This window comes from Rattus norvegicus, chromosome 16, assembly GCF_021556685.1.
Source record: "Rattus norvegicus strain SHRSP/BbbUtx chromosome 16, alternate assembly SHRSP_T2T, whole genome shotgun sequence".
In the NCBI taxonomy this organism is placed as follows: Eukaryota; Metazoa; Chordata; class Mammalia; order Rodentia; family Muridae; genus Rattus; species Rattus norvegicus.
This window is the reverse complement of record NC_141549.1, coordinates 20,103,015-20,115,056: the sequence shown is the minus strand read 5'-3', so window position 1 is coordinate 20,115,056 and position 12,042 is coordinate 20,103,015. Positions and strand designations below refer to the sequence as shown.

General features: G+C 41.4%; 1 protein-coding gene across 5 annotated transcripts in view; it reads right to left on the bottom strand.

The window, feature by feature from the left end:
• Poteml2 (POTE ankyrin domain family member M like 2) overlaps positions 1-12,042 on the bottom strand; it is a 464,489-nt gene that overhangs the window by 409,931 nt on the left and 42,516 nt on the right. For 3 of the 5 annotated variants that reach the window (NM_001433323.1, NM_001433324.1, NM_001433321.1), the window contains 6 exon segments: positions 3,246-3,402; positions 3,951-4,273; positions 4,376-5,154; positions 9,886-10,014; positions 11,055-11,097; positions 11,590-11,623. In NM_001433323.1, the coding sequence (NP_001420252.1) occupies positions 3,380-3,402; positions 3,951-4,273; positions 4,376-5,154; positions 9,886-10,014; positions 11,055-11,097; positions 11,590-11,623 (1,331 nt within the window). In that variant the 3' untranslated portion in view covers positions 3,246-3,379. 5 annotated transcript variants of the gene reach the window in all.

Here is a 12,042-nt window from a genome sequence, read left to right as displayed (position 1 = left end):
GATTGGTAAAGATCTTTTCCCAATCTGTTGGTTGCCGTTTTGTCCTAACCACAGTGTCCTTTGCCTTACAGAAGCTTTGCAGTTTTATGAGATCCCATTTGTCGATTCTTGATCTTAGAGCATAAGCCATTGGTGTTTTGTTCAGGAAATTTTTTCCAGTGCCCATGTGTTCCAGATGCTGCCCTAGTTTTTCTTCTATTAGCTTGAGTGTATCTGGTTTGATGTAGAGGTCCTTGATCCACTTGGACTTAAGCTTTGTACAGGGTGATAATCATGGATCGATCTGCATTCTTCTACATGTTGACCTCCAGTTGAACCAGCACCATTTGCTGAAAATGCTATCTTTTTTCCATTGGATGGTTTTGGCTCCTTTGTCAAAAATCAAGTGACCATAGGTGTGTGGGTTCATTTCTGGGTCTTCAATTCTATTCCATTGGTCTATCTGTCTGTCTCTGTACCAATACCATGCAGTTTTTATCACTATTGCTCTGTAATACTGCTTGAGTTCAGGGATAGTGATTCGCGTTGGGTGTTTCTTATGAATGATGGTCAGGGTGTAGTCATTTCTTATGAATGACTGACAGACTGTAGGCTTGTCCTTTAGAGAAGTGACAGAGTTGGTATGTGTTTCTTGGGGTTGATTCACAGGCTGTTGACATTACCTATGAATGATTTACAGGCTCTGAGACTGGGCACAGAAACAAAAAGGTTAAGAATGGGACGATTTTGAGAGATAGTAGAATGTGTATTGTACTCAGTACACATCTAAGTTACATGTGGGGAGTAAATGGACTGACAGAATGAAAAACTACAGTAGGACAAGTCAGTGTATTTAAAGAAAATATTCAATAAACAGGAAGATCTTGGAATTCTAATTCAGAATTTATTATTTATATGAAACTGTAACTTAAAGACTAAAGGCCTTTAGATCTACAAAATTATCAAGAAGCATGTGGATTATGGAATATCTACTACTGTGCTATGGTTCTCCTTCATAACCTAGTACAGCCTAACAATAGGAAATAAGGATTAGAGCCTGAGGTGTTTGGTAAAACACGTTTCCTGAAAACCTCACTGCAGATGTGGAAATAAGGGGATCCCCAAAACTTGCTTTCCTGCAAGGATGAAGATCAGTGTGCTCCAAGACACTAGGATTTGAGTGAATGAACATGTCCCCAGAACTGAGGGACCAGGGGTGGAACCCATACAGAGGGATGATGGCCTGAGTTCAGTCCCTAGAACCCACAATGTGGCGGAACAGAACTGTAGAGTGGCATTGTCCTTTGACCCACACAATTACACATGTGAGTGGGGTACAGGAAATTGAGAGGAAGACAATATCAGTCTCTATCCTTCACATGTGGATCAATGCACACACAAGATGTACACAAGGCTTATACTGGGGTTCAGGGTTATAGATCCAATTCAAAATGTCTTTGTTTGACCCATCTGCAAGCACAAGTCATATTGGTGTAAATATCTCTTGGTGAAAATTTTTGCACGATACTAGAAAATTTATTGAAGTTTCATGATAAAAATTTATCTTATGGTGAAATTTACCATGTTGTATAATATTAACATACATATACATATACATACACACACACACACACACATACATACACACATATGGCCTAGAGAGATGGAGACGCAGTTAAGAGTTCTAGTTTTGTTTGTAGAGCACTCAGTTTTAATTGCTAGCACATCGCTGGCCACTCAAAACCAACCATCTGTAAATCCAGTTCCAGGGGAACCAGCACTGGGTTCTATCACACATACTGCATAGAAAACGCACAGCAGTAAAAACTCCTACATATAAATCTAATCAATTTAATGATAGACAAAGAAAATAAAATGTATTAACTTCTTGACCTAAAACATGTGCCCAATAACGGGCTCTAAAGGAGACCATGGAAAAGAATTGATAAACTAACTCAATGTTTCTGTTTTCCGTACAGAAGGCCTATGAGCTGCTGTCTTCAGGTACGCAGCTCTCATATGCCTAGGAGCCTAAAGTAGGTATGCAATCCAGTGGGGCTCAGTGAAAAGGAAGCTAAGCATGACCTCTCCCCTCTCAGTAAGGAGCCTATAAAATAAAGGATGCCCAGTGCTACACTCCACAGATCCAAGAAGACTGAACAAAAGAAGGGCACAAGAAAGGATAATTGAGAATATGGAAGGGTCATGGAAGGCATATGGATGAAGGGAACCAGTTGGGAAAGGAGAAAGGAAGGAATAGGGTCACTGAGGGTCCAGTGTAGGGAGGGGGAGGGAACCATGATAATGAATGGAAATCTGCAACAGATAGGGGTGGTGAGTGAGGAGGCGACCTCAGAGAGAGACAGAGACTGAGGTAGGGGAGGCAACAAGAATCACTGGAGCTTTTGACTCACTGCACTGGGGATACAGAGCATGGGGATCCTGGCTCTTCTCGCTATACAGGAAGCCCAGTGGAGCAACTGGAACATCGACCCAACCACAAAACTTTAAATCCAAATTTTTTCCTGTCTACAGGAAATGAAGGAATAGGGCTGGAGGAGAGACTGAGGGAACAGCCAACCAATAACCCACCCAACTTGAAACTGATCCCTTGAACAAGCGACAGTCCCTGACTCTGAATGATACCCTGTTATGCTAGCAGACAGAGTCTAGCACAGGCTGTCTGGAGAGGTTGCACCCAGCAGCTGACTTAGATGTACACACCCACAGCTAAAATTGGATGGATCTTGAAGACTCTTATGGAAGAAAAAGTAGAAGGATTGCAGTCCCTCAGAAGATAAGAACGCAACAGGAAGACTAACAAAATCGATTGACCTGGACTCTTAGGGCTCTTAGAGACTGATCCACCAACCAAAGAATATACAGAGGCTGGTCCTAAGCCTCCACACACATAGGTAGCACATATGGACCTCGATCTTCATGTGAGTCCCAAAAAAACTGCAGCAGGGACTATCCTTAAAGCTGTTGCCCGTATGCGGGATATGTCCTTCTATCTAGACGGCCTTGTCTGGACTCAGTGGGAGAGGAAGGGCATAGTCTCACAGAGACTTCATGTTCCAGGGTGGGAAGATAACCAAGTGGCCCCTACCCTCTCAGAGGAGAAGGAGGCGGGGCGCAAGGGAAGGATTGTGGGAGAGGCTGACAGGGAGGGGGCAGTGAGCAGGATGTAAAGTAAACAAGTAAAAAATAAAATTGAAAATAATTGAACATTTTTTCTAGGAAGCATCACATGGCACAACTGAGTCTCCAGTGAAACAATAAATTTTTACTTCAGTCTACTATCACATTATACCTTTAACTCTACAATTTATATATATGATCAATTCTCCCACACAGACTGCTGTGGCATTCCAATCGATCCTGGAGGAACATCAAGGGTCTAGGGATCAGGAGCCGCAGCCACTAGAAGAAAAACAAGAATTATCAACAGCATCATCAGGCACATCACTGGTGATATTGTCATGCCCAGCATCAACAACATCAGTGTCATTATCATCGGGATCAACGTAGTGAGAAACAGTGAGAAGGTGGATGCTTCTCTTGTTATTTTTAATCTCAGAAGTTGCTTCTTTTGGAATGTTGCGGTCAAAGGCTATGCTAACCTCAGAAGTCAGAGTTCAGAATGACAGCATTAAATAGACAATAACATTTAACAGGAAGTTACCCCTGCTTAGTCATTCAGGAAACACAAGGTCTTCACTGGGAGTGACCATAATCTCCTCATTCTAGACTAGAAAACAACCAATCAGAAAACAGTTTTACATGTCACTTGTATTTGTCCAAACTGGATTTATCACGTTACTGAAAATATATAAATTGAAAAAAAATTTTCAGGTTCTAGGTTATTCATGAATAACCCTATAGAAGCATGAAATTTATTAACAAAACAGACCTAGGTTTCAAGGGAAAAAAATTCATCTATTTTAAGCTACTATTTTTGTCTAACTTACCTGATCCAACTTTTTTGTCAGTGGGAGCTCCTTGGCCATTTTCTTCATGCCATGCATGTTGAATTTGGATTTTCATCCATGTTATGACAGAGAAAAGTGAGGATACAAGCCATATAAAAGGCAAAAAGGGGATGTGTGCTATCGCTGGTGCCCGAAGATATCCACCCACCCTGAGAGGGTTCATGCTGTGGTTTATTGGTTCAGCTGACGCAGAAGCATCAAAATTATCAACAGGTGCCTGAGTAGCAGGCAGACCTTCTTCTATGTCAGGAATAAAAGAAGATTCCTCATCTGAAGAAGCAGTATAAAATATTTCTTCTTCACTAAAGGATATCAAAAGAGTCAGGTTAGTCATTTGAATGGAATCAAGGGAATAACAAGTGCAGGAACCAGGAGTGGGCTCTGGGTCAGCATGGGGTTTGTACCTTGTACTCTCCTTGTAAAGAGGTAAATCAACTACATAATCCAATCCAATGTGACTAGCTGGTCCTGAGTCACCTGACACAGTACTGTCAGCAGCATATGTAAGGGACAGCTCGGGCTCATCTGCAGTCAGACCGTCAGCGGCAGTGGTGGACTTAGTCGGCGCAGGCTCAGCTGCAGTCAGACTGGCAGCAGCAGTGGTGGACTTAGTCGGCGCAGGCTCAACTGCAGTCAGACTGTCAGCGGCATTGGTGGACTTAGTCGGCATAGGCTCAACTGCAGTCAGACTGTCAGCGGCAGTGGTGGACTTAGTCGGCGCAGGCTCAGCTGCAATCAGACTGTCAGCGGCAATGGTAGACTTAGTCGGCACAGGCTCAACTGCAGTCAGACTGTCAGCGGCATTGGTGGACTTAGTCGGCACAGGCTCAACTGCAGTCAGACTGTCAGCGGCATTGGTGGACTTAGTCGGCGCAGGCTCAGCTGCAGTCAGACTGGCAGCATCCTTGGTGGACTTAGTCAGTGCAGGCTCAACTGCAGTCAGACTGTCAGTGGCAATGGTGGACTTAGTCTGCGCAGGCTCAACTGCAGTCAGACTGTCAGCGGCAATGGTGGACTTAGTTGGCTCAGGCTCAACTGCAGTCAGACTGGCAGCCTCCTTGGTGGACTTAGTCTGCGCAGGCTCAGCAGCATCCAGGCTGTCAGCAGTAGAAGTGGAAGGTCCAACATCAGCAGCAGCCTCAGAAGGCACGGAATGGAAATTTTCCATTTTAGTTTTTTCATCCTATAAGGAAAATTATCATTGTTATTTTTGATTTAAAATTCACTGATTTTATTCATTTCATCACCCTTCTGATAATGTCAGGACCTTGATTTATAGTCCCCAAACTATTTCTGTATTCTGTTGATATTTAGCACTACATTCAATGATATTCAGTAACGTCTGCTTCCTTTCAGGATGAGTAAACGGCCCAGAGTCTTTAAAAATCTTTAATGTGGACATTCTTAGGTTTAAACTTACCACTATTCTGCTCTTTGGGATCTAAAGTCATGGTACTTTTTAAGATGGAAATATATAAAAAGAAGTGACAAAATGTGTTTCTTGGCCTCTGATGTTTTGCTCTGCTTCTCCTCTAAATAGCAAATTTGTAATATTCTCTCTCCTTCATATTCTATGGTTCATCCCAAAAGTTCCACCAGAGAACTACTACACCTGATAAACAACTTCAGCAAAGTGGCTGGGTATAAAATTAACTCAAATAAATCAGTAGCCTTCCTCTACACAAAAGAGAAACAAGCAGAGAAAGAAATTAGGGAAACGACACCCTTCATAATAGTCCCAAAGAATATAAAGTACCTCAGTGTGACTTTAACCAAGCAAGTAAAAGATCTGTACAATAAGAACTTCAAGTCTCTGAAGAAAGAAATTGAAGAAGACCTCAGTAGATGGACAGATCTCCCACGCTCATGGATTGGCAGGATTAATATAGTAAAAATGGTCATCTTACCAAAAGCGATCTACAGATTCAATGCAATCCCCATCAAAATAACAATCCAATTCTTCACAGAGTTAGAACAATTTGCAAATTCCTCTGGAATAACAAAAAACCCAGGATAGCTAAAACTATCCTCGACAATAAAAGGACTTCAGGGGGAATCACTATCCCTGAACTCAAGCAGTATTGCAGAGTAATAGTGATAAAAACTGCATGGTATTGGTACAGAGACAGATAGACCAATGGACTAGAATTGAAGACCCAGAAATGAACCCACACACCTATGGGCACTTGATTTTTGACAAAGGAGACAAAACCATCCAATAGAAAAAAACATAGCATTTTCAGCAAATGATGCAGTTCAACAGAAGGTCAACATGTAGAGGAATGCAGATCGACCGATGCTTATCACCCTGTACAAAGCTTAAGTCCAAGTGGATCAAGGACCTCCACATCAAACCAGATACACTCAAACAACAGAAGAAAAAGTGAGGAAGCATCTGGAACACATGGGCACTGGAGAAAATTTCCTGAACAAAACACCAATGGCTTATGCTCTAAGTTCAAGAATGGACAAACAGGATCTCATAAAACTGGAAAGCTTCTGTAAGGCAAAGGACACTGTTGTTAGGACAAAACGGCAACCAACAGATTGGGAAAACATCTTTACCAATCCTACAACAGATAGAGGCCTTATATCCAAAATAGACAAAGAACTCAAGAAGTTAGACCGCAGGGAGACAAATAACCCTAATAAAAAATGGGGTTCAGAGCGAAGCAAAGAATTCACAGCTGGGGAATGCTGAATGGCTGGGAAACACCTAAAGAAATGTTCAACATCTTTAGTCATAAGGGAAATGCAAATCAAAACAACCCTGTGATTTCATCTCACACCAGTGAGAATGGCTAAGATCAAAAACTCAGGTGACAGCAAATGCTGGCAAGGATGTGGTGGGATTGCAGACTGGTACAACCATTCTGGAAATCAGTCTGGAGGTTCCTCAGAAAATTGGACATTGAACTACCCGAGGACCCAGCTATACCTCTCTTGGGCATATACCCAAAAGATGCCCCAACTTATAAAAAAGACACGTGCTCCACTATGTTCATAGCAGCCTTATTTATAATAGCCAGAAGCTGGAAAGAACCCAGATGCCCTTCAACAGAGGAATGGATACAGAAAATGTGGTACATCTACACAATGGAATATTACTCAGTTATCAAAAACAATGACTTTATGAAATTCATAGGCAAATGGTTGGAACTGGAAAATATCATCCTGAGTGAGGTAACCCAATCACAGAAAAACACACATGGCATGCACTCATTGATAAGTGGCTATTAGACCAAATGCTTGAATTACCCTAGATGCCTAGAACAAATGAAACTCAAGATGGATGATCAAAATGTGAATGCTTCACTCCTTCTTTAAAAGGGGAACAAGAATATCCTTGGCAGGGAATAGAGAGGCAAAGTTTAAAACAGAGGCAGAAGGAACACCCATTCAGAGCCTGCCCCACATGTGGCCCACACATATACAGCCATCCAGTTAGACAAGATGGATGAAGTAAAGAAGTACAGGCCGACAGGAGCCGAATGTAGATCTCTCCTGAGAGACACAGCCAGAATACAGCAAATACATAGGCGAATGCCAGCATGAAACCACTGAACTGAGAACGGGACCCCCGTTGAAAGAATCAGAGAAAGGACTGGAAGAGCATGAAGGGGCTTGAGATCCCATATGAACAACAATGCCAAGCAACCAGAGCTTCCAGGGACTAAGCCACTACCCAAAGACTATACATGGACTGACCCTGGACTCTGACCTCATAGGTAGCAATGAATATCCTAGTAAGAGCACCAGTGGAAGGGGAAGCCCTTAGTCCTGCTAAGACTGAACTCCCAGTGAACAAGATTGTTAGGGGGAGGGAGGTAATGGGAGGAGGATGGGGAGGGGAACAGGGGGGAGGGGCTAGGGGGACGTTAGCCTGGAAATTGGGAAAGGGAATAACAATCGAAATGTAAATAAGAAATACTCAAGTTAATAAAGAAAAAAATAAAAATAAAAATAAAAAGTACCTGAGTTCCATGTCTTTGCTAAGTTCTTCCTAGAATAAAAATTACTCAGGTTCATCACCTGTAGTAGTTAATTGGAAACCAAATTGATCTAGGCATAAAGGAAGAGCATTTGAGTTTGGTTTCTATAAATTTACAGTTTCTAATGATTCCATTATGTGTAATAATTATATCTGAACTTCCTCTTTCCTAATGATGAAATTAGAGGTCTAGAGGAAGGTAATTAGCTACGTGTTGACAGTATGCAGTGGAGTAAGGAGTAAGTAGTGTGTGTAAGATCAGCAGACACACCCTTCTGCTTGCTTTGTAACTTCTGAAAGGGGATTTAAACAGGAAAGATGGCTGTTACTTTTGAATTTGTTTCTGTACTTTCTGTGACAAAATATCTGATGGGGAAAACCAGTCACTTATTTCAAGGAAGGAACAGGGAGGCCTGACTTTTGGCAGTACATTATTGGTTCTCACAGGCTGGTAGACCGGGAAGCAGATAACACAGTACTGGTACCACAAGTAGTCACAGCCATTAAAATCTACCACTGAAAACCTTCTGCTAGCGAGGCCAGACCCCAAAAGTTAAACAATCTCCCAAACAGTGGCCAAGTGTTCAAACACATGAACTCCCATCTCTTTGTCTGATCCTCCCATGCACTGCTTAGCATTTGTGTTAATGTTAAATAACCCCCCCCACACACACACACACACACATGCAGAGTTTATCTACTGTCTGTCTGTTAATGCTAACCAAAGTGTAAATCATGCTACAAATGTGATAAACCTACTTGGCAGCCTGACTGATAACTTGAATTTGATACCTGAGACTGGAAACAGAGGAAGGGAAAGATTGATTCATACAAGTTATCTTTTGATACCCACAATTCAACTTACATTCTCCTACTCCCCAAATAAATTAAGAACAGGACGTCCTTGAACTGACAGAGACCACCCTGCCTGCTTTATGAGTTCGTGAATTAACTGTGTACACCAACATACCCAGCCACCTGTTGTGGGCACCCTGCCTATAAGTACTTTGGACTTCAATGGGTAAAACCAGAATGCTGAGGTCCTGTCCAGGAAGTTAAGAAATATCAGAAGACTGACTTCTTATTTCCCCTGATGATAATTTTAATCTTTTTGCCTATCAAACATATTAAATCTGTGTGCTGGAAAAGGGGCTGAGGAGTTTAAAACATTCATTGCTCCTCCAGGACACCTGGCTTTGCTTTGTAAAACACATAATATTGGCTGACAAAGTTCTGGAACAACAAGAACAAAGGATGAAATGACCTCTTCTGATTTTTGTGGGAAGCACACGCACATGGTATACAGACAGAATACACGCAAAACATTCACACACATAAAGTCAGTCAATCCAAAGTAAATGAAACACAACTATGGTGGTCGCTTTCATATTGACTGTACCTATTTCCAGGAGCATGTACTATTTGGTTTCTGTATTTTTATGACTTCTCCTCAGTGAGTTAAAAACATGCTCATTTTCTGTTTTTTCTTCTGTTTCCATAGTCTAATTTACTATTATTACATTTTATGACAGTGATTCTCAACCTGTCTGTCATACCCTATTGGAGGAGGGCATAGAACAGTCTCACACAGGTTGGCAAAGACCTTCTGAAAATACCAATACGACATTACAGTTGATGATATTATCAATCTGACACTGATGCAGTAGCAACAAAACAGTTGTATGGTTGGGAATCACCACAGCATGAGGAACTGTATTAAAGGTCACAGCGTTAGGAAGGTTGAGAAGCACTGCCTAATGCAGTGACTGGCAAGGAGTGAGGATATGGAGAGTGTGAAGGGAATGCTCAAGGCTGATCTTTCTCTACTCGTTCACTACTTGCACTAGGAAGGCATAGGCACAAACACCCATCACTCCCCTTCACAAAAGGAAATAGGTTACTTCTCACATCAGTGGGGATTACCGTTGCAGATGTATTTTCTTCCCATACTTCAAGAATTGGGGCTACCCGAGAAGACACATAAACTCCAGATTTTCTAAAACTGTTCTGGCTCTTCTTAGGTTTTATGTGGATCTTTCTCCCTGATTCTCCCTGCAATGCAGAGGGGACAGTTAACTTTTTATTTGGTCCCGAAATTAACTCTTTTCTTTTAGGATGCATGCTTTTAAATCAACTTTATTACTTAGGAATTACAGGATATTGACACATGAAAATTAAAATTCATTATTAAATATAAAATATCTTCTAATATGCCTACTTACAACTTAGCAGAGGAGGACGGTAATGGGGGGAGGATGGGGAGGGGAACACACATAGAGAAGGCGACAGGGAGGGGCTAGGGGGATGGGGAGGGTTTAGGGAGATGTTGGCCAGAAACCCGAAAACAGAATAAGAATCGAAATCTAAATAAGAAATACCCAAGTTAATAAAGATGAAAAAAATTGCATGCATTTTCCTGAGGGTCAAGTCACTTAGGAGATTCCTGGATTATAGAAATGTCTGGACTTACTAAGAAGTACTTATTATATATAAGTACACTGTAGCTGTCTTCAGACACACCAGGAGAGATCATCAGATCTCATTATAGATGGTTGTGAGCCACCATGTGGTTGCTGGGAATTGGATTCATCAAGACCTCTGGAAGAGCAGTCAGTGCTCTTAACCACTGAGCCATCTCTCCAGCCCAGGAAAACCCGTATGGGAGAGGTGAGGGGGAAGGGATGGGGGCTCATGGACAGGAAACCGGGAAGGGGAAAAACATTGGAAAAGTAAAGAAATATATCTAATAAAGAATTTTTAAAAAAGAAATATTATGGTCTAGTAACAGTCACATTTTAAAATCAGTCAAATGTGTACTCATCTCTGCAAACAATACTTGTCAAACATCAGACATCTTCTATTGTACAAGGACTGTGCTCAATCTTCCACTCACTATGTCTTTTGAGTCCATTCTCTTATTGGCCACCACTACCCACAAGGACTTACTGCTCACTTGCAGTTTGTAGAAATCTCCACATCTACAATGTAGACTCCCTTGAGCAATCTTTCCATATAAAACTGATCCCAGTTACACTATTGCTGAATTATAACAAAATTCATAAGAAAATTAATTTCACAAAGAAGCATTTTACCTTCACAGAGGAGGTAGAGCTGACATTATCCACATTCACACACCTAGGAACAACAAAGGAGGGCTTGTCAGGGAGCCTTTAGAATAACAGCATGCAACATTCTTCCAACCTCAGTTTTGTGGCTCAATCCCTTCTTCGTGAATAAGAAACCCAGGCAAACTAGCCAGTAAACTTCAGGGGATTCTCTGTCACCACCTCCTGCCTCATCATAAGTGCCCCAGGATTCAGATGCACGTGAGATCATCAGACTTCATGTGGATTCTGAGAATCCAAACTTCTATTCTCACAGACTCATGGCAAGCACTTTATCCACTGAATCATCTCCCTACCTAAGGATGTTTGTCCATATCTCATGCTGTGTGGGAGATAGGTCTAGTAGTTTGAACATGGTTTGCTCTACAAATAATTGTTTAGCTTGTGATTATAGAAGAAATAAAGAAGCTGAAATCGTTGTACACAGAGACAAAGACAGTGTCATGTTCTGAACATTATACTTTTTACAGATTAATGTATTGTACAATGCACACATTCTTACCACGGTGATCTTCCTGTAAGTTGCATACCAGCTTCTAAATAGGGAAGCAAAATTTGTCACTAAACAACTATAGGAAACATGACAATAAGTGCAAAGGCTAATATTTGTGACCCTATATCTTTTGGCACCATTTATGAAAAGCCTTTAAAGTGAATAATTATTGGTAAATAATAAATATATGCAAAAACCTTCCTTCCCATTTCCTAGTATATTTTAAAGACAAAGAGAAAATTTCATCAAAAGTTACTACTTATAAAAATTGTTGTGCAAATTACCTATGATCCTGATCACTATCAGACACAGAAATTATCATCTTAGCCTGAACTGTTGTCCCATAGTGAAGGGTTAAAAGGACAGCGTCATGTTGCCACTGCTGCTTTTTGCCTCTGGACTAGGGATGTTTGCAGCACTCTAGGTGAGCATGCTCATCTGGTACAGCAGTGAAAGGGACTG